The sequence below is a fragment of the Argopecten irradians genome, chromosome 10 (assembly GCF_041381155.1).
Source record: "Argopecten irradians isolate NY chromosome 10, Ai_NY, whole genome shotgun sequence".
In the NCBI taxonomy this organism is placed as follows: Eukaryota; Metazoa; Mollusca; class Bivalvia; order Pectinida; family Pectinidae; genus Argopecten; species Argopecten irradians.
Genome location: NC_091143.1, coordinates 6751499 through 6775745, shown reverse-complemented (window position 1 = coordinate 6775745; position 24247 = coordinate 6751499). Strand labels below are relative to the sequence as shown.

Sequence of the window (24247 nt, the reverse complement as noted above, 5' to 3'; positions counted from 1 at the left end):
TCTACAAACTCTATGTTTATAATATTTGTCATCTACAAACTCTATGTTTAGAATATTTGTCATCTACAAACTCTATGTTTAGAATATTTGTCATCTACAAACTCTATGTTTAGAATATTTGTCATCTACAAACTCTATGTTTAGAATATTTGTCATCTACAAACTCTATGTTTAGAACATTTGTCATCTACAAACTCTATGTTTAGAATATTTGTCATCTACAAACTCTATGTTTAGAATATTTGTCATCTACAAACTCTATGTTTAGAATATTTGTCATCTACAAACTCTATGTTTAGAATATTTGTCATCTACAAACTCTATGTTTAGAATATTTGTCATCTACAAACTCTATGTTTAGAATATTTGTCATCTACAAACTCTATGTTTAGAATATTTGTCATCTACAAACTCTATGTTTATAATATTTGTCATCTACAAACTCTATGTTTATAATATTTGTCATCTACAGACTCTATGTTTAGAATATTTGTCATCTACAAACTCTATGTTTAGAACATTTGTCATCTACAAACTTTATCATAAGAATATTTGTCATCTACAAACTCTATGTTTAGAATATTTGTCATCTACAAACTCTATGTTTATAATATTTGTCATCTACAAACTCTATGTTTAGAATATTTGTCATCTACAAACTCTATGTTTAGAACATTTGTCATCTACAAACTCTATGTTTAGAATATTTGTCATCTACAAACTCTATGTTTAGAATATTTGTCATCTACAAACTCTATGTTTAGAACATTTGTCATCTACAAACTCTATCATAAGAATATTTGTCATCTACAAACTCTATGTTTAGAATATTTGTCATCTACAAACTCTATGTTTAGAACATTTGTTGTCTACAAACTCTATGTATAGAAATTTTTCATCAATATGATAAAGTCAGTAATCAATTTCCTATACAATTTAAAGGTATTGTACAAATGATGTTCCATTACATGGGTATACATTTAATATGTGCAGTAATCAGAGATGATCTTCCAATCAGGCTGATGATTACACAGTTTCTTGGGTTTACATTTTGGAAATGGTGGGGGGGAGGCTATAGGTTCATTGACCTGGCCTTTCAGACATTTTTTCTACCTGACCTAGAACTGAAGTTTTTGTCTAAACTTTAGACTTGGACTGTCTCAATATCTTGTGGCCTGATCAGTGTGACCACCATTTCCATCTTTCATCTCACAGAAGCCTTTCTAATGTGTTGTCCAAGTTTATAGGTTTAGTTTTACAGTAATACTATCTGAAATATATACTTATATTATTTCACCTTTTATTTCAGCCGTCCGGTCCCAGCTAACTCAAAAATAAGTGTGCCTCTACACACGGACGGATGTATTCGCACCGTAAATCAGGTGAAGTATGTGGAACATGTTCAGGCCAGAATCACGCTGTGTGCGTTCAGGAGAGGCGATATCTCAATATACCTAAAATCTCCGATGGGTACACGCTCAACCCTGTTAGCCCGTCGACAAAGGGATATCTCTCGCGATGGCTTTAATAACTGGGCCTTCATGACCACACATAACTGGGGTGAATACGCCAAGGGAACCTGGACGTTGGAGATCGAGAATGGAGGCAGTACCAGTAAGTGATATATAGCTGTTGTTTCTCTCGCTTAATTTGCTTCTTTACAGTTTCAGTGGCTGGCCTTTTAGACATGGTAAAGCGATACATATGTTACTTCACAATTTCCTGCAGTTTATTCTTTTCCTCTTATTTCTAAGTTCTTTATTTTTGTTTCTGATTTTATTTCAGTTCAGTTTTAATTTTGCTTAGTATTAATTTTCACAATCTTTCTGTTCTTGTGTAATGCATTTGTTATCGAAAGGCCTGATGTGTTCAATATTATTAAACATTCAAAATTAAAAATATCAAAGGATGGAGGAATACATTTGTATGTGTCTATTTCTGCTCTGTGTAAAATTGATGTGCAAATGAAACAAGTTACACTTTCAACAAAAATTAAATTAGAAATTTCTTTGTTGGAGGGGAGATAATTAACTCAAAATTCCAGAAACATTTCCATAGTAATTATAAACAGTAAGGAAAAATAATTAAATTTGATTAATTAAGTTATTTTTGACTGAAGCCTTGTGATATGTCTTGAAATTTAAAGAAAATGTCCTGGACACACTGTTTTTGTAGTTCATTAATGAGATTTTTTCTCTATTACCATTTGGCTGGGTATATCCAGATAGCTCACTAGGTATCTGAAAGATTACTAGGAACTCTAGGCTTGTTTGTTTCATCCGTTTGCTTTTTTTGTTTCGTCTCACTTGTGTTTTAGTGTTTTAATTTTGTTGGCAATTTGTTTATTTTTCATTTGTTCACCTTTCAAAAAATTGCCATAAAAATTTGTATGGTCACTTGCATGTATGTGATTTGATTGTTTGACGAGATTTATCGGGATTAATCTCATTAATTTTTTTGTTATCTTGAGAAATAAATGGAAGCATGAATGTATCTGCATGTTTTTTAAAGCACAGCTTTCGTTGGCTAAGGAATCTTTTTCATTTGTGTTTGTTAAATTTATTTCTGTACAGGATATTTTATTCTTTGTAATGATATTTCAAATAGCACTTAAATTAAAAAAAAAAAAAAAAAAAAAAAGTCTTTTATCAAAAGTGAATCTTCCTTTTAAACACTCATTCGTTACAGATTAAGTTCATCAACTCATAAACTCATTGACAGTGTACAACTGTTTGTAACAATTGCAGATAATCATCCTAGATATCTTAGACATTACTACAGGTAGAGGAGTCATGTAAATGAGATTTGACTTAGAAATAAATGCCCTATTAGCTTTGTCATTTTTCGATGACTTGTGATTTCCTGTTCTACAAGGTAAGGTTTTCACATTTCAGTTATACATGCTTTGTATTATTCTGTATGCATGCTTCCACAATCCTCGTACCAAAATCATTAAAAGAAAACAAATTTCCTCATTGCCAAAATTGGAATGATATTCTAGGAACAAAATTTATTTCATGTCTGGGGGTTCATTCGATATTCTGTACCTGGTATTTATCGGCAATACCTCACAATATTTCAAGTGATTGGGGAAAATATTTTTAAGAAGTCCTCGCACAAAAAAATCTTATGTTGACTTATGTTGATATATAGGTCTGTAAGTTCATTGATATTTTAAAACATTATTTTGAATTTTTCGTTATCTTCAAACATTTCTCTGATACCAGGTCCCAATTACAAAACAGAGAAAATAGTCAATTTAAAAAAAAAATCCAATTGATATGATTTATTTATTGTCCTGTGTAACACTATCGATGAAAAATTACCATGACCGTTAGTATTTGTTCTATTGTATTGCGGATCATCTTTCTTCATTTTCATCCATTTAATGATTTCTTCAACTTTATGTACATTCAAAAGGAAGAGTCTTTTTTGATAAGTTGTTGTCAGAAGAATTCTGTAAAAAAAAAAATCAAAGATCTGAAAATTATTCTTTTGATTTTAATTTGAAACAGTGCCTAAAAAAAATTACCGGTATTTCCGGTGTTTAAAAATTCATTTGGAAATTAAAGAATTATTTTTATTATTATTTTTTATTTCTTTATATCTTTTTTTTTTTTTTATTTTTTTTTATATTTTTTTGACAAAAAGATAATTTTATTGATGATTTGCCTGTGATCTAACCAATACCTGCTTTCCTTCCTTCAGTCCTTGCATGTACTGCACATGGCTTCTGCACCAGAACCAGTTATCTATAAATACTAACACTAACAATTAACCCCTAGACTCATATTTTAGAAAGTATGTGCATATTTTCAAAACAAGCATCCCATTCACGTGACAACAATGTTATTCTTTAGTTTGATGATGTGATGATGGAAAATTGATTGTTAAACAACCTTTTAACAAGTTCAAATTGTTACAAATGTTCCAGCAGATAAGAAATTGTAAAAATATAAAAGAGTTGGATATTTTAATTCGGTTCTTAAAATTGAAGAATACATATCAAAATGTTGGAAAGTAACCTTTAAAGATTTGATTGATGAAATATTCAATTATAATTTGTATTTTATTATTAAAGACATTGGGTAAGTGAAAAGATTTATAATTTGACATATCAGCTGTTCTCAGACTGGTCAAGTTTACAGAGGCTGACAGAGTTTTAGGATGAAACGTTATAAAACTGATTTACAATGAACAAAGGTTTTCTTGTAACTGATCTATATCAGATCACTTAGTCCAGCATTGTTTATAATGACAAGTACTGTATTTTCAGCACTGAAAAAAAAAAAAATTTATAATTGCTAATCAGATTGATTTGAAGATTTTATTGTTATCAAAGATAATCAAATTTAATAAAAGTAATAGAATAAAAAAAAAGTGTTCATTAAGATACCTTCTGTTGTAAGGAGGAACACATGTGCGTTGTCCAATATTAGTTATCCTTTATGCCTATGAAAACCTTGTTTAGCTTTGTACATTTTGCCTGAGTAAATGATTGTTTATTGTGATTTCCATGCAGAGTGCAGAAGGTACGGTACATTATGTAGTGTTACCATAGAGACCACCAACTGTCGGTGACAGACTACTAATACTTTGTGTTTTTGTCCATGTGTTCTGTTTGCAGTGAGGGCGTCTAAGTTAGATGATTGGGTTCTAGTCCTGTATGGCACCGCAACGGATCCTCTACGTCCAACCACCACCACCTCTACCACCACCAAAAATTCCCGGCCCCGCAAAAGTAAACCCCTTAGCCCTTCCATCACTACTACCACTGAATCCACCTTCACCCCTTATGAGTACTGGTCGTCGAAGAAGCATCGTCCATTTCAAAAACATAAAGACCTAAATCGTTATCATTACCCTTATCGAAAGGACTCTTGGCGCTCTCCTCCGAGTTATCGCAATAATGATAATTTAAAGCCTCCTCACATGTGCATTTTTGAAACTTTGGCCAAACGGAACAACATGTCTGCTTTACAATATATGAGGATGGTCCGAGGCAACCTAACGGCAGGCAAGAATACCTCTCTTAGGCATGACTGTCTGTCCGTCCATCTTGGGCATGTCTGTCTATCTGTCCAGTTTCTATCTGTACCCGGGCATGACCTCTAGCCTCTCTCTGGGTGTAGGATTCACCCAGGCATGACCTAGTTTCAGTTTGTGACCAGAAGTCTTTGTCGTTGAAGGCATGTGCCATCTCTTGTGTAATGGTAGTTTCTCTGTGACCGTCTTCTTTCTTCTGTATTCAGTTCTTCTTCATTGTCATCTGAGTTTTATAGGCTTGCTTTGCCTGGCACAGTAGATCATTTCTAGGGGGTCATCTCAAACCTTGTTTTATAAGAGCACCTAATGTCTTGCCTATGTGGGAATGCACATCTTAGGAACAAGCCTACATGGACGTGTCTGTAGCATATCTCATACAAATTTGTTTATAATTAATTATTATCACTAGGATTCACAACCTTTTTTTTATTATAAAAAAATCCTTGCATTTTCCCTGAATGTAGTTGTGAGATGATCCCTACATTTCTACTGCATGGCTTTCATCATTGTTGCACATATTTATGCTTATGTTTTTCATTTTCGTATTTTATCTAATTTTATGCATGGTTTGTTTGCCTCATTTTAAAACCACATGGATTTAGTGACAGTCCTCCCACATGCCTGTCCTATGTCACTGAATTGTCAGTCCAAATGCTCTGTAAAATCAACCAATAACTGTTCCAGCTTTGAAAAAAAATCTACTTTGTATTAGAATATCTGTTAAATAAAAAAAATCAAAGAATATCAATTGCACATTGCAGTCGGTGACCTTTAACCTTGCAGCCTCGACCTCCAACCCTTTGCCATATCCCATAATCTTTCTAGCTTCATCTTTTGATATTTTTCAATTTTTTGTTTTCATTGTTTTTTATTCTTTATTATTCTTTCATATTCAATGCTATTTTTATTGTGGTTCAAATGTTTGTATTACACTTTTTTTATGTTTAATTACTATCATAGAATGGCTTAGATTCATTGTATTGAAATATTTAAAGAAATGTTGAAGTACTTGTGTAAAGATATATATCTATACAAATATAACTGTATTTCACATATTTACCTTTAATCTTTGTCTCTTTTATTGTGCATAATTGTAGATGAATGACAGACTCAGCATACAGACATCTTTGATTCTTGACTGACATTTCTCAAACAAATAGATAAAAATGCATTGAAAAATATCTTTAATAATAGATTATTTTTGGCTTAATTCATAGATGTGATTTGCAAATTCAGAAATCTTTGATAGTATATTTCGCCTCGAAAATTTGACAATTTTGTTTTGTCCACATGGTTGGAATGACTTCCTTGTCCCATGCCTGTATCCATATGTTGTTAAGGTGTAAATGAAATCTTTGGATAAGTTTTAGACGGATTAGTAGCTTTTGTCAGTGAAACTATAAAGTCAAAATCTGATGTCTGTATAGGGCTGCTTAATATAGCATGTACTTCATATCAACATAACCTCCTGATGTCATTTCAAACATCTACATTGAATTTGTATCACTTCTTTGAAGGTTTATATATATATATTTCTGTACAAGAAATACAATTCAATAGATTAGTATAAATACATGTTCTACAATATGCCTAGTTCGAGTAATAGATATCATATTATTATAATAAATAACACCAGCATTCTTTTTATAATTAAGTTGTATATCAACTGATGATAAAAAACCTTAAATATCAATTATAAAAAAAAATCAGGGATTTTTGTTGTGGTCAATATGGTGTTATACCACCCTGGTAGAATCAACAAAGGTTCATATTGAATAAAATATTAAACTGATTTCATGCCTTACTACTGAGCACATTGTAGATTAAATGTGATGATATGGAAACTTTTAAATACTCTCACTTAGAAATGAGCTTTGAAATGAACAGTGAAAATAGTTTATACCAAGTGAAAAAAAAAACCAATTTTTCAAGATATCTGTATAGAAAAATAGTTATTTGCTATTAAGTTTGAATTGAAAGACAAATATAAGTGTTCAAGTATTTGATTTACAAAAAAATTATATGATCAAGGACAAGGTAGACAAACAGTTTTTGAATAACCAGAAAAAATACATTCTTATATTCCTGATATTCAGATATAATCCACATTTTTATTACCAGAAAAAAATACATTCTATTCCTGACATTCAGATTTAATCCACATACAATCTTTAGTGATTCAATGTGTCTAATTGTATGATTAGTATCCTGAATAAATCTACAACCTCTAGTCAGGATAGATAGAAGTACTAAGAAAGTACACAGGGCAATTCAGTGTAATGGTTGATAAGTATCTGGATAGGTTTGGGGAGATGGAGTCGGTACTCAGACAAATTAATTGGACACCTCTAATATCTCTGTGATAATGAGTTGGATGTGAAATGGAGACAGATAGTTGTGTTACAGACTGGTCATTGTAGAGAAGTGATGGTCACTGTCAGGCCACTTATTACCCTACAGTAGCACCAGACAGTATCTTTGATAGGAGGGCAGTCAGGGTAATGGCAGGTTGGCAATCCCTGATATAGCTTCACTCATGTTGAATAGCCTGGATAGACTGCAAGTCAAACTCATTAAAACATTGGTAGATATTACTAAAGAATTAGATGTCCAAACTATTAAAGATATTGCTTAATTAGATTTAATTAAAGAAATAGATATTTAAGCTATTACAGACATTGTTAGATTAGGTGTTTCAATTCGAACCAATAAGATGTTGAATCAAAGCTGAGTACCCCCATTAACATTGAAAAATGAAACAGCTAGTTTCTAGATGACAAAGTCAGAGTGTTTTATGTCTATGAGGAACCTTTTTCTTGAAGTTAAGTAAAAAGCAATAATTGATTCAGATTTAACAGTTACTCCATATTGTTGTTTTACCTTCCAGCCGAACTAAAGCAGTGGACACTAGTTGTCATGGGAACAGCCACACATCCTCAAAGCCAAAATATTACTTCACAGCCAGTGAAGCCGAAAAAGGAGCCAATCAAGTGTGCTGGTATCACTTCCCACGGCATTTGTATAGGTGAGATAACGATCACTAAGGTGTTTGATAGGGAGATGGACATATTACAATGAGAGAAGGGAGGAGATTTTAAGTATTGATTCTAAGGAGGTTATTTGTTTGCTTTAAATGTAAACAGTACACTGTTATAGGGATTTGTAAATTACACATATGTGACATACTGGTATGAGAGTACAACAGGTCCTTCATATGGTCCAGAGCATTTTAAAACAATGCAAGGATTTTATCATACTAAGTTATTGTGATGTGTGTTACCTCTGACTTCATTGTGTTGATCTATTTTTCATGTCCTGTATATCTACCTGTCTACATTTCAGAATGCCGCCCAGGGTTCTACAAGTATGGGGATGGTTGTGTGGCCAAATGTCCCGAGTTTTACTATGGTACCATGGAGACGATCCTCATGGATGGTAGCCACAAGTCGTCTGGCTGGGCTCCACAGTACCAGAGACACGGTATCTGTCATGCCTGTAATGAAGCGTGTCGGACTTGTAAAGGCCCTTATGTGGAAGACTGTTTCCAGTGTAGTGATGGACATGAGATCAGAGATGGGTACTGTCGCAAAAAATTGATCATGAATTTCTTAGACCCAGATATGTTGAGTTTCTTTGTCTGGGTGATCATTCTATGCACGTCTGCCATCTTGCTGTTTGGCGTAGTCTTTATAGTTCTCCAGGCACGGGACCATAACATCCTCTGCTGGCGTGGGGAGAAAGAGAGACAGTCCGAGGGGTCAAAAGGCAAATACCGTGACGTGCCCACTCGTCCCGCTGAAGACCGGGAAAGTGAAATTGATCATTACCACACTGTGTTACAAAACATTCACACACTCAACTCCTACAACAATGCCAAGTACAGCCTAAACCACAGTTACCCCCCTTCGAGACATTGACAACAACTCCAGCCCCTGCCTACAGTCTCTTCCCCTCGCCAACATCAGCCGCCCCCTCGTGTTGGCCGGAGAGGACCGACACGGCTCAAGTCAGCAGAGGGTGAAATCTGTAGCCTACAGGGTGCATCAGTCATTACAGAATTATGAGAGATGTGTTATACTGGTTATATATATATATATATGATTTGTTGATTGGACATTGAGTGTATGTACGCCTGTCTGTAGAGAGACTGCGCTGGATGTCTGGCCCTACTATAGTAGTAGCTGACCAGATATGTTGTGTTTTCATTATCAATACTCTTGTTTATATATAGGATCTAGGTATTGTGTATAGCTGAATAGTAGATTATGTGTATGGCAGTGTTATTGTCAAAATCATATAGCTGTGTATGTATGACTGAGCTACAGTCTTCTGTTTGGGAGTTACTCAATAGATTGCGAGTATGTGTGTATGACTAATCCCTGTATCATATCTTTGGACTATACTTCATGAACATGGCTAGGCCTTATTGGTCAAATATAGATCGAGCTAAGTAGGTCAAATGAATGACCAAAGGTCAGCTGGATAGCCTTGTTAGGCTCTGTCAGATGGTTAGTCTAGTTTGGTTGTCCACTGAAATCTTACGATCATGTGTATGATTGAATTACTTTTGGACCAAAACATAATATATAATTACTGAATCTTAAAGAAACAGACAAAAGTTTTGATAGAAATTGACTTGATTATCCCAAGTTACAGAGAAATTACTGGTATCTCATTGTTAACAAATTTTTGTGTTGGTTTTAGCAAAGAATTTCCTAAGAAATATCAAGTATTTGGGACCAGGCATGTCTTAAAAGATACAGTTGAATAACTGATTCATTATCAAGTCCACTTGGCATTACTTTAGTGTTGTTTAAATGTTACATTTACGGTATTCTGATGTTTTAATACAGATTTCCAAGAAAATGGTGGTTTCTGTCTTCTTGAGTCCTCTATACTTGTATTGTTTACTTTGAGAGAAATCTGATATAGTTTCAGCTGGAAATCAAATGCATTTCATTCTGCATGTGTGTTTATTTAAAAGTTTATTATGTTTGCTAGTGAAATTGAATGCTGAGAGTTTGATCATTTTTGTGACACCAAATCAAAACTAAATCTTGAGATTAGAATTCTCACTTTTGTATGTTTAGAGAATGGTTACGTAGCAATAATAACAGAAATGTTTATGTAGTTTCAGGGATTAATCGCTCATCATGGAAAGATACAAGATTGAATGTTTAAGACCAATTATTTTGACAGAAAAATGCATGCATGAAACTTCCATCGGTCAACTCATTTACAGTCCTTAGATTTTAGCCAATGTGCAAACATAGGAATTGGTAATTTTAATCCCAAAATACAAGTATTGTTGTTTGAAGTAATGGTACACCTTCTAGGATATCATTTTATGTAACCAATGTTATTCAGTCCCAAACATTTTGTTTTTATCTCCAGAGATCATGACTATTTACTGGTTTTTTCCATGCCATGTCCTAGTTTTGATGAACATTTTTTGCAAAGCGTTATACATATGTCTGTACTGTAATTATCATTTTGTGACATACTGTATATGGCAAATGACTTGTAAGAAGAATATGTTTCTCTTTCCTCAATTTAGTACAGAGCCAGGCAATCCTAATTGCTTAAGACTTTTTGAAGAGAGAATTTGCCTTAAGATTCTTGAAAGATTTCTTTTTGTATTAATCTCCAATTTGTAAAGTTTGAATAATAATAAAAGATTTTGTTATAGACCCCGATAATCTGGACACTAATTGTCCAGAAAATCCACAATCTAAAAAAAAAAATATGTGTGACATGCAGTTGAATTGACAACATCCACAGAATTTGGCTCTTTGGAAATTTAAGAATTTGAACGGTTTTGGCTGGGCGCAAAAGTGTCCGGATTATCTATAAGGTCCACTACTGTTTTTTAAAAGTTGAAATTGGCCTCACATATTTCTGTTCCACAAGACGTTTGGAAAAATGTTGTAATGTTAATGTAGAGTATTAGGAACAGTTGTTTGTAATACACAGACCGATTGGCATTAGTGATTAGCATTAGGTAGTGCTCCGTCATCTCAATGAGACTGCTCAAACGTTACTTATTTCATGACTTTAAGGGAACAATTTGTTTACAATATTTGCTATGTGTGGGGTTGTATGAGTGATTTTATATGATGGTACCAGTGAGTAATTCACGGCCTGTAGAGTTGTGTGACGTCCATTTATACCGTGTGCTGTCGTGGATTCAGTGATCCATCGTTGGTGCTCTTTGTTCCCCCATCAACAAGTATATATATCGGATTCTTCCACTAGTTGTCGTACGAGCTGCCAACATGTGTATCTGTGTACATTATGTAGAGCCTGATCCCTGTAATACACTGCTACCCTCACAGATCCTATCTTGTTTGTAAAGGGACCAGACTTTACTAGTCCAACCACTTGGTGTTTAGCCACTCATATTAACTCTCGGTTGATAATAGTGTAAAGGTATAGTCAAAAATTACTGTTTGGAATTTATCTTAAATTTTCTGGAAATACCGTTCACTAAAAACAAGTTCAAACGAATTTTGTGATGTACTAAATATACATTGTATTTGATGGTTCTCAATTTCGTATAGCATCCTAATACAAAGAAGTAAACTTTCGTTTTTCATACGATATAAGCATGTGACATTAATATCTACGAAATCCTATCTTTAATTGTACTGCTGCCAATACAGAAAACAGTATATCATCACTCTGTGTTTGTGTTTCTATCAGGGAGATGAAAGTGAGTGAGCAGCGAGCGATATATCTGTGCAACTGTATTGCTATAGGTAGTGATTGTGGTGGTTAGTTCGGTAGGCCCCGATCACTTGTGTATGTGGTATGCTGTTGTAGAGTTGGTTTTTTGGTTGGTCCTTTTTGTGGTTAGTCGTTGTAGAAAAATGGACATCAAGATGACTTTTACTATTGTGTATGATGTCAAAATAATATGTTGCCTTTACAAGTCGTCATGACGATCATCAGCATGTGAACAACCATCATTCATCTATTAACAGCTTGCCCATTTATGGTCATGACCAGAAAATGATATCATATTCCACCGGATTATATTTGGACATTATCTCGTCATGTCCTATGTATCAATATATCCCATCTGTACATGAGCTTTAAGTTTTTATGTTTTAAATGATGTATATTTCTTTTTTAATTTATTTGCCCTATGTTCCTCAGAGATATGTTACTATGTCTAAAAAGTATTTTCTAAAGAAGCTTTTGCAAATGTTGATTGGCTGTAACTAGACAATTGACTGTACTTACCAGTACTCATGTAGATTTTCATTGTTTAGTGCTCTGTACGATCAATAAAAACAAGACACCCTTTATATATACAACTGTCAATCGTGTCTGGACAAGAAATCAAAAACAGAAGTATCCTCTGTTTCAACATCTTTACATCGTACTATCATTCTGGAAATGTTCCTTGTTTAGGTTTTGTATGTTTTATAACACTTTATATTATAGGAGAACGTTTTAACAGTTAATAAAGAAATTAACAAATAAATCAATATTAAAATCTCTTCAGCATTAAATAGTGTGGAATGCTTATAAATGCAGTTTATTGCAGATTATGTCACAAAGTTAACTGTTACATTTTGCACTAAAAAATAAACAGATTACATAACAAGTAGTGTGATGCACTGTGAAATCATAACATAAAGTAATTTAATTTTCTGTTTTTGCGTTTTTACTTTAAAATGTGTAGATACTTGTGTTAACTCAGGGTTACTCTCTATTTTATGTAGGAGCAAGACGTATCATCAATGTCCTTACTTGTACTGTCACAGTAGATAATGTATTATCGTAGCTATTCTTTCTCTCCTAGACAAACTTATAGATTACCTGCTCATTTCATTTAACTTTCCTTACACTAAAAAATGAATGATTTTTTTGTACAAAAGAAGTGTTTATTATGAGATTATTTTGCAACAAAATCTTGTCACTGTTGTATTATTTTATATTTTATTTTTCCTGAATCAGGAATTTCTGTATGTTAAAGCTTTAAACATAATTTTTTCTATAACTGCTTTTTAGATATGATTACATATCTATGAATAAAATTTAAAGATATCTTGCTAATTATACATGAAATGCATTTCGCACAATATATAACATGTATGTGTATACCTTGATTTATGACAGCCTGCTTGTTATATATAATGATTAGAAAACCTTAGGGCCAAATCTTCTAGTCATTATGAACCCTAGTAAAGCATTGACTACGACAATCAGTAACTCGCTCTACATCCCATTGTATTGTTTAAAGAGTTGTCTGCCCATTAATCCCATATTTGTGCTGAAAAAACATTAAGAAATGTGTATATATATCAATATAATCTTTTCCAAAAGCAGAACTGACCATACTTCTTTTTTTAATGTTTTAATACTTTTAATGGAAAAGACAATTATATATAAAAATGATTAATATAAACACATAATTGAAAAAAAAAAATTGAAAAATTGATTTAAATGAATTTACATAGTTTGTTAAATTCCCAAAGTATTCATTTACTATGACTGATAGCTATACTCCTTTAGTTAATTTTGTAGATGCTGTTGGTCCATTGTGATTTCTGTATGTATAAGTTTTAGACTGAAAATGTAATATGTTTCTTTGATGAGAATTTCTGTTGTGAGACTTTGTAAAATTTCAGTTGTATATATATTTTATGCAATATTCACATCTTGGACATTTAACATAACATTACCATATACTACTAAATCTATTTATAGATCTGAAAATTAAATCTTTAAAAACTTTATCAAAATTATATATAAATATTTATGATAATTTTCTACTAAAAATATTTTGAATTGATTTTTTTCTTGAAACTCTATGAAATTTTATTGATAAATTTGTTTTTTAATGCAATTGTGCAATCTAAAATGAATCGATCTTCTGAATATAATGAAGATAAAATATGTTAACTAGCGCATATTTTCATCAAACTGACCCATTTTAATAAATGAACAAGAATTGAGATGTGTAAGTCTGTCGTACACACACCAGTAGTGATTTTCTGTACTCACAAACTGTTATTCTTGCTGTTTCGCATACAACAACTCTGTCTAGTCACTCTCCAGCTGACCATTGCTCCTGGTAACTTGGTGTGGTGTCACAAGTCAAAGGTCATAAGAACAGACTTCAAGGTCAGAGGTCAATAAGTAATCTACTTTATCACTCTTTAGGAGATCAAGCATCAGAAAAATGTTATTTTGAGGAAATACAGTGTTAAAATTGTCTTAAATATGATGGTCACATATTAATTGGAAAACATGTTGACCTGTGGTCAGAAACTACTGACCACTTTGTTGGTTGCTGGAGAGTGTACTGACCTTTGTTGGACTGACTGTAGAATAGCAGCAGTGTTTGTTACTCGTGGTACATCACCGGTATATCGACTGCTGAAAATCATCCAGATTTCTCCTCATTTACATGTAAATGATTTGTAAATTATTCTTCCTTGTGTAGCACTAAGAAGTCATGATGTATACAAATAAATTCTTACAATGATATATTTTGTTTGTTATTTTTTCATCCAGCTATAGTTCTAATGCAGAAATTATCTTCAAATTGAAAGTAATAATTCTCTATGAGTTATCCCTCGTTAGTCATAATTTAATCAAATATATAGGCCTACCAAGGCTAACTCTTTTACTCTTCTCTGAACGAAGTCTTAATTCCCAAAAGATCGAGCTTCCAGATGAGCAACAAATTGAATTATCAAAATTTAGTATCTTCTATGTATATACAGACTCTGAAACCAACTTGACTACTAAATTTTTCAATTTCGAATTCAAAAGTTCACAGAGAATAACTTTTGCAAAATAAAAATTTAATTGAAACACCTTAGTACATGAAGATACTTATTCCTCAAGAATATTTTTTTTTACCATTATATTGATCATGGAATTTGTGATAGTACACCGAAGAGAATGGGATGATGGTTCTGGAATTGATTGTAACCATGCACTGCGAATATAGATCCAATGGTACACATCATATGTACGCTTACGATTGTTTAATCATTTTTATACTCATTTTCAATTTTTAACATTAATATACTATGAAGTTTATAATTCATGTCATTCTTTCTGTTGTATTCCCGGGTATTTAAGTTAAATTCACAGACGTTAATTCAACCACAAATAAAGCGAAATCTAATGCCCCACGAATATAAGCAACTATAATGTAAAAAGAAACAATAACATTACTTAATTTCAATGTATATGTATAATGTTTATTAGTTGGCAACATGTCTATGATAAAGCAAATAAAGATAGTGAAAATCAAATACCATCAATTGTCAATCAAGTGTAAATTCTTTGGGTGGGGTCATGCAAAATTAAGATTTGAAAGAAAATGATTTATCAATGTTACAAAACAATATAATTATAATTAATACAAAAAATATTCTCAAAATTTCCTCACAGCAAACCATGCATTTATATTAATAATCATTTACAAGAAATCACATTCTCAATTTCGTATAAACAGCTGTTAAAAAAGACCAGCTTTGTACTTACTTTAAAAAGACTTTATTTTATTAACATTACAATTGCTTTCTTCAACAATTGTTATCATCATCAAATTGTCTGAGCAGATAAATGTCATCAGAATTTACAAATAGTTATTAATCAAGTTATTGCAAGTTATTTAAAAATACACATTTTACAATATGTTTCTTACGGCAAGTTTGCCAATCTGGGGTCATTTCATCAAAAGTTGTCAGTTTTATTTTTCGAAGCCAGCAGGACAAAGTTCCTTGGTGATAGAGCAGGGTCAAAAATCGGCATCAGAGCACTTGGTATTCCTGTAGAAAACACATGTTATTACATGGAATCAGCAATGGTCTTAAGTGTGGTACTTATTTATTTCAATTTTATTATAAACTTTGTAAAATAGCTTTAGAATACAAATTAGTTCAATGAATACAAACACATATTAAAGCTGACAATGCAAGTTAAAAAGTGTACATTTAAGATATAAAAAAAAATAAAGATTTTTTTCCCCCCAACATATTTTTTTTCAAAATTTGTTTCTATGACAACCCCTTGCATTTCTAAGGACGGGCCGTCGACCCCTATGTAAAGCACGTGAATCATTTTTATGCTTTATATAGGGGTCCGTAGGCGTATTGTTTCCAAGCAAAGTTCAAACAAAATGGCGACTGCCCGTCTTTAGAAATGCAAGGGCTGTCCCAGTAACAAATTTTGAAAAAAAAAATTCTCATTTTTTAGCTCACCTGGCCCGAAGGGCCGGTGAGCTTATGTCATGGCGCGGCGTCCGTCGTCCGTCGTCCGTCCGTCCGTCCGTCCGTCCGTCAACATTTCCTATAAATCGCTACTTGTCCTAGAGTTCTGCATGGATTGTAACCAAATTTGGCCACAAACATCCTTGGGGGAGGGGGAACAGAACTTGTATAAATTTTGGCTCTGACCCCCCAGGGGCAGGAGGGACGGGGCCCAATAGGGGAAATAAAGGTAAATCCTTTAAATCGCTACTTGTCCTAGAGTTTGGCATGGATTGTAACCAAAATCAGCCACATACATCCTTGGGGGAAGGGGAACAGAACTTGTATAAATTTTGGCTCTGATCCCCCAGGGGCAGGAGGGGCGGGGCCCAATAGGGGAAATAGAGGTAAATCCTTTAAATCGCTACTAGTCATAGAGTTCTGCATGGATTGGAACCAAATTTGGCCACAAACATCCTTGGGGGAAGGGGAACAGAACTTGTATAAATTTTGGCTCTGACCCCCCGGGGGCAGGAGAGGCGGGGCCCAATAGGGGAAATAGAGGTAAATCCTATAAATCGCTATTAGTCATAGAGTTCTGCATGGATTGTAACCAAATTTGGCCACAAACATCCTTGGGAAAAGGGGAACAGAACTTGTGTAAATTTTGGCTCTGACCCCCCAGGGGCAGGAGGGGCGGGGCCCAATAGGGGAATTAGAGGTATAATATTCTCATTCCTTCAGAAAAGAAACAATGAACCTGTATTCAGAACATTACTTGGCATTACAAACCAGCAGCGATACAGGCCCTCTGGGCCTCTTGTTTTTTAATCTCAAATGTATATTTTTTAAACTTGCATCGTCAGCTTTAAAGGAAGTCAATATGTAAACTTGACTTTGGAACTCTTCTCTTAAAAATTGAATTTAATCAGATCTTGATGAAACTCTTATCTAGAAAATAAGCACAAAATTTGGCCATAAAATGAACGAACGAGATTCATCAAACAATTTCTCACTCGTTTTGTTAATCTTAAGAAGTTGACTTCATGAAATTATAACATATCTTTATTTAAAAAAAAAAGACATGCCTTTGATTTTGACATTAAAACAAAACCAAAAGCACTGACCTTGGTTTTGACGACTTCAACTTTAAACTACTGGAGGTTGGACTAGTTTACAAGATAATATGAACAAGTTCTATATATCAGTATGTTCACAAACCTGATGGTCATTGGCTTAAGGCCTATAGAAAAGACGACGGAACGACAGAATAATTTGGATTATAGTACTGATATTAAGAACTAGTAGTGCTGCAACACACAAAAAAGAAAGATTATTTTATGACAGCTAGCTAGTTCATAAGAGTTTGTTCTTACCATGTTCATATATGACAGCTAGCTAGTTCACAAGAGTTTGTTCTTACCATGTTCATATATGACAGCTAGCTAGTTTGTTCTTACCATGTTCATATATGACAGCTAGCTAGTTCACAAGAGTTTGTTCTATCATGTTCATATATGACAGCTAGCTAGTTCACAAGAGTTTGTTCTTACCATGTTCATATATGACAGCTAGCTAGTTCACAAAAGTTTGTTCTTACCATGTATATATATGACAACTAGCTAGTTCACAAGAGTTTGTTCTTACCATGTATATATATGACAGCTAGCTAGTTCACAAGAGTTTGTTCTTACCATGTTCATATATGACAGCTAGCTAGTTCACAAGAGTTTGTTCTTACCATGTTCATATATGACAGCTAGCTAGTTCACAAGAGTTTGTTCTTACCATGTATATATATGACAGCTAGCTAGTTCACAAGAGTTTGTTCTTACCATGTTCATATATGACAGCTAGCTAGTTCACAAGAGTTTGTTCTTACCATGTTCATATATGACAGCTAGCTAGTTCACAAGAGTTTGTTCTTACCATGTTCATATATGACAGCTAGCTAGTTCACAAGAGTTTGTTCTTACCATGTTCATATATGACAGCTAGCTAGTTCACAAGAGTTTGTTCTTACCATGTTCATATAAGTACATCATTCTGTCCAGTAGGATCAGGCTTTCCACCACCGGAGCCAGGGATAGTCGTAATGTGTAAAAGGCAACTACGTTTTGCCAGTAAGGGAGGTAACTATGTGCTTGTTGCATAACCAGTGCCTGGACATCAGAACCAGATCCTATTTTCTCTAATGAATGCTGAACATAACTGTTTAAGAAAATTAAATAATATAGGTTTTTAATCTAAACTGTATTAAAACACGACTGCAATTATCTTATTTTTGCACAGTGAACATTATGAAAGCTTCAAAAAAATTTAAAACATTTTAATACATGAATTTTGATTAAATATTAAGGAAGATTATGGCCAATTTGTATTGTGTCCTCCAAAAACAAACGAGCCCTTGCCTTCTTTGTAGTTCTCAATGTATGCTGCCACAGACACATCGCACCCCGTCGTGATATATACTGATAAAGGGGTAAACTAATTGATTTATTCCAGCAAGCTTAATTAGAGCCAAGTAAAAGGAGAAACTAACATTTTGATTTACAGAATGACTTGTAGACTTTGGTTAGCCAGGGTATAACACCCAAAGAAAATGAAAGGTCCTAAAATAGTTGCCTCATATGATCATGTAATTGGACAACAGGTACAATTCATATGCCCTGTACCATAGAACGCTGAGAACATTAACGGATGTTGATGCATTAAAGTCCAATAAATGACAAAATAATAGTCTAGTCAAACCAACCTATAAAGACTACTCAAGGAACAAAGAAAATATTGTCATTATAGGCAGGTGGTCTAGTCTAGTCAAACCGACCTATAAAGACTACTCAAGGAACAAAGAAAATATAGTCATTATAGGCAGGTGGTCTTTATACTCAGATCAACGTGTTGAAATTGGTCATTTTTGGTACCCTGACAAAGTGGTTTTATTACACAGGTAGTCCTTATACAAAGGTGTTGCTAGTAGCTGTACATATATACAGGCTATAAATAGTAATTAAATATATACATATCTATTATTCAATTAAAACACCTGAACTTTCAATGACATCAACACCGCTTACTTAATTCACATATCAAAATATTAATTTCTGTGTCTGCAATTGATCAAAGATGACAATATTCAAAATGTAACAACCCATCAAATCAGATTTGATAAATGTAACAACCCATCAAATCAGATTTCAAAAATGTAACAACACAACAAATCAGATTTCAAAAATGTAACAACACAACAAATCAGATTTCAAAAATGTAACAACACAACAAATCAGATTTAGAAATCTACTGGTAATTATGTTATTATATGTTGTTTGTCCATACAAACCTTTCAAATGGTAACTCCTCAGCACGTTTCAGAGTGAGTCGTATACTGCCATGGTTGAACTCCGGGTGGGTTTGTTTGATGATGTACTGCAATGCAGCCCTGTAGCAGTGTAGCTTCAGGTTCGGTGAGTTGGCTGAAAACAAAAATGCTGATTTATATTTGGATGAGCACATAAGAATTTCACACATCTTTGTGAGCAAATTTTTTTTTCAAGAATCTCCTAAACAAAACATATGTGTATGATAAAAATCAGTTCTATACCATGAAGTCTGTGTACACTAACTATTAAAATATATTACCAATAAGTCTTTCCTGGTAAGAGTCAGCAAAGTGACAAGCCATTTCTCGGGCCTCAAAACTCAAATGACTGTCTGCTATGTTCTTTGTAAAGCAGCTCATCGGATACCCTACTTCAAAGTCCTCTGTTTTCCTGCAATAAGAAATGATATATTTCATACACTTTTAGAATAATCTGGCGAGTAATACAAATCCTGTTTAACATTTATCACATAAAAAGATCCATGGAACTTACATATACTACTAGACAAGTGAGAAAAAGCCCATTAATGAATACTCCTAACACAACATGTAAGGGGAATTAAAAGTTTTCAACAAATCAGTGATCACATTAAACAATTTATTATACCATATTGGATTGACAGAGAAATCTCTACTCAGTAAAACCAGTGACAAATCAGTGATCACATCAAACAATTTATTATACCATATTGGATTGACAGAGAAATCTCTACTCAGTAAAACCAGTGACAAATCAGTGATCACATCAAACAATTTATTATACCATATTGCATTGACAGAGAAATCTCTCGGAATTGTCATTCAGTGGATGACAGAGAAAAAACCAGTGACAAATCAGTGATCACATCAAACAATTTATTATACCATATTGGATTGACAGAGAAATCTCTACTCAGTAAAACCAGTGACAAATCAGTGATCACATCAAACAATTTATTATACCATATTGGATTGACAGAGAAATATCTACTCAGTAAAACCAGTGACAAATCAGTGATCACATCAAACAATTTATTATACCATATTGGATTGACAGAGAAATCCCTACTCAGTAAAACCAGTGACAAATCAGTGATCACATCAAACAATTTATTATACCATATTGGATTGACAGAGAAATATCTACTCAGTAAAACCAGTGACAAATCAGTGATCACATCAAACAATTATTATACCATATTGGATTGATAGAGAAATCTCTCCTCATAAAACCAGTGACAAATCAGTGATCACATCAAACAATTTATTATGCCATATTGGATTGACAGAGAAATCTCTACTCAGTAAAACCAGTGACAAATCAGTGATCACATCAAACAATTTATTATACCATATTGGATTGACAGAGAAATATCTACTCAGTAAAACCAGTGACAAATCAGTGATCACATCAAACAATTTATTATACCATATTGGATTTTCAGAGAAATATCTACTCAGTAAAACCAGTGACAAATCAGTGATCACATCAAACAATTTATTATACCATATTGGATTGACAGAGAAATCTCTCTTCAGTAAAACCAGTGACAAATCAGTGATCACATCAAACAATTCATTATACCATATTGGATTGATAGAGAAATCTCTCCTCAATAAAACCAGTGACAAATCAGTGATCACATCAAACAATTTATTATACCATATTGGATTGACAGAGAAATCCCTACTCAGTAAAACCAGTGACAAATCAGTGATCACATCAAACAATTTATTATACCATATTGGATTGACAGAGAAATCTCTCCTCAGTAAAACCAGTGACAAATCAGTGATCACATCAAACAATTTATTATACCATATTGGATTGACAGAGAAATCTCTACTCAGTAAAACCAGTGACAAATCAGTGATCACATCAAACAATTTATTATACCATATTGGATTGACAGAGAAATCTCTCCTCAGTAAAACCAGTGACAAATCAGTGATCACATCAAACAATTTATTATACCATATTGGACTGACAGAGAAATCTCTACTCAGTAAAACCAGTGACAAATCAGTGATCACATCAAACAATTTATTATACCATATTGGATTGACAGAGAAATCTCTCCTCAGTAAAACCAGTGACAAATCAGTGATCACATCAAACAATTTATTATACCATAATGGATTGACAGAGAAATCTCTACTCAGTAAAAACCAGTGACAAATCAGTTATCACATCAAACAATTTATTATACCATATTGGATTGACAGAGAAATCTCTACTCAGTAAAACCAGTGACAAATCAGTGATCACATCAAACAATTTATTATACCATATTGGATTGACAGAGAAATCTCTACTCAGTAAAACCAGTGACAAATCAGTGATCACATCAAACAATTTATTATACCATATTGGATTGACAGAGAAATCTCTCTCAGTAAAACCAGTGACAAATCAGTGATCACATCAAACAATTTATTATACCATATTGGACTGACAGAGAAATCTCTACTCAGTAAAACCAGTGACAAATCAGTGATCACATCAAACAATTTATTATACCATATTTGATTGACAGAGAAATCCCTCCTCAGTAAAACCAGTGACAAATCAGTGATCACATCAAACAATTTATTATACCATATTGGATTGACAGAGAAATCTCCTACTCAGTAAAACCAGTGACAAATCCAGTGATCCACATTCAAACAATTTATTATGCCATATTGGATTGACAGAGAAATCTCTACTCAGTAAAACCAGTGACAAATCAGTGATCACATCAAACAATTTATTATGCCATATTGGACTGACAGAGAAATCTCTCTCAGTAAAAAACAGTGACAAATCAGTGATCACATCAAACAATTTATTATACCATATTGGATTGACAGAGAAATCTCTACTCAGTAAAAACCAGTGACAAATCTGTGATCACATCACAAACAATTTATGTATACCATAATTGGATTGACAGAGAAATCTCTACTCAGTAAAACCAGTGACCAAATCAGTGATCACATCAAACAATTTATTTATACCATATTGGATTGACAGAGAAATATCTACTCAGTAAAACAAACAGTGACAAATCAGAGTGATCACATCAAACAATTTATTATACCATATTGGATTGACAGAGAAATCTCTACTCAGTAAAACCAGTGACAAATCAGTGATCACATCAAACAATTTATTATACCATTATTGGATTGACAGAGAAATCTCTACTCAGTAAAACCAGTGACAAATCAGTGATCACATCAAACAATTTATTATACCATATTGGATTGACAGAGAAATCTCTACTCAGTAAAACCAGTGACAAATCAGTGATCACATCAAACAATTTATTATACCATATTGGACTGACAGAGAAATCTCTACTCAGTAAAACCAGTGAAAAATCAGTGATCATATCAAACGATTTATTATACCATATTGAGATTGACAGAGAAATCTCTCTTCAGTTAAAACCAGTGACAAATCAGTGATCACATCAAACAATTTATTATACCATATTGGATTGACAGAGAAATCCCTCCTCAGTAAAAACCAGTGACAAATCAGTGATCACATCAAACAATTTATTATACCATATTGGATTGACAGAGAAATATCTACTCAGTAAAACCAGTGACAAATCAGTGATCACATCAAACAATTTATTATACCATATTGGATTGACAGAGAAATCCCTCCTCAGTAAAACCAGTGACAAATCAGTGATCACATCAAACAATTTATTATACCATAATGGACTGACAGAGAAATATCTACTCAGTAAAAACCAGTGACAAATCAGTGATCACATCAAACAATTCATTATACCATGTTGGATTGATAGAGAAATCTCTCCTCAATAAAAACAGTGACAAATCAGGGATCACATCAAACAATTTATTATACCATATTGGATTGACAGAGAAATCCCCTCCTCAGTAAAAACCAGTGACAAATCAGTGATCACATCAAACAATTTATTATACCATAATGGACTGACAGAGAAATATCTACTCAGTAAAAACCAGTGACAAAATCAGTGATCACATCAAACAATTCATTATACCATGTTGGATTGATAGAGAAATCTCTCCTCAATAAAACCAGTGACAAATCAGGGATCACATCAAACAATTTATTATACCATATTGGATTGACAGAGAAACATCTACTCAGTAAAACCAGTGACAAATCAGTGATCACATCAAACAATTTATTATACCATATTGGATTTTCAGAGAAATATCTACTCAGTAAAACCAGTGACAAATCAGTGATCACATCAAAACAATTTATTATACCATATTGGATTTTCAGAGAAATATCTACTCAGTAAAACCAGTGACAAAAATCAGTGATCACATCAAACAATTTATTATACCATATTGGACTGACAGAGAAATCTCTACTCAGTAAAACCAGTGACAAATCAGTTATCACATCAAACAATTTATTATACCATATTGGATTGACAGAGAAATCTCTACTCAGTAAAACCAGTGACAAATCAGTGATCACATCAAACAATTTATTATACCATATTGGATTGACAGAGAAATCTCTACTCAGTAAAACCAGTGACAAATCAGTGATCACATCAAAACAATTTATTATACCATATTGGATTGACAGAGAAATCTCTCTTCAGTAAATCCAGTGACA

General features: G+C 33.2%; 2 protein-coding genes across 3 annotated transcripts in view; one reads left to right on the top strand and one right to left on the bottom strand.

Moving 5' to 3' along the window:
* The window catches only part of LOC138333003 (furin-like protease kpc-1), a 133969-nt gene extending 119422 nt beyond the window's left edge, over window positions 1–14547 (top strand). Inside the window, exons 12-15 of one of the 2 annotated variants that reach the window (XM_069281091.1) lie at window positions 1310–1614; window positions 4628–4741; window positions 7934–8071; window positions 8389–14547. In XM_069281091.1, the coding sequence (XP_069137192.1) occupies window positions 1310–1614; window positions 4628–4741; window positions 7934–8071; window positions 8389–8963 (1132 nt within the window). In that variant the 3' untranslated portion in view covers window positions 8964–14547. The remainder of the gene's footprint in view (window positions 1–1309; window positions 1615–4627; window positions 4742–7933; window positions 8072–8388) is intronic. The other variant, XM_069281092.1, reaches the window with a different exon arrangement.
* Window positions 14548–15246: 699 nt separating this feature from the next.
* LOC138334059 (methyltransferase-like protein 25B) overlaps window positions 15247–24247 on the bottom strand; it is a 39601-nt gene continuing 30600 nt past the window's right edge. The window contains exons 5-8 of the mRNA XM_069282774.1: window positions 19905–20035; window positions 19606–19738; window positions 18289–18476; window positions 15247–15845 (exon numbers count right to left, since the gene is read on the bottom strand). Coding sequence (XP_069138875.1) covers window positions 15751–15845; window positions 18289–18476; window positions 19606–19738; window positions 19905–20035 — 547 coding nt within the window. The 3' untranslated portion in view covers window positions 15247–15750. The remainder of the gene's footprint in view (window positions 15846–18288; window positions 18477–19605; window positions 19739–19904; window positions 20036–24247) is intronic.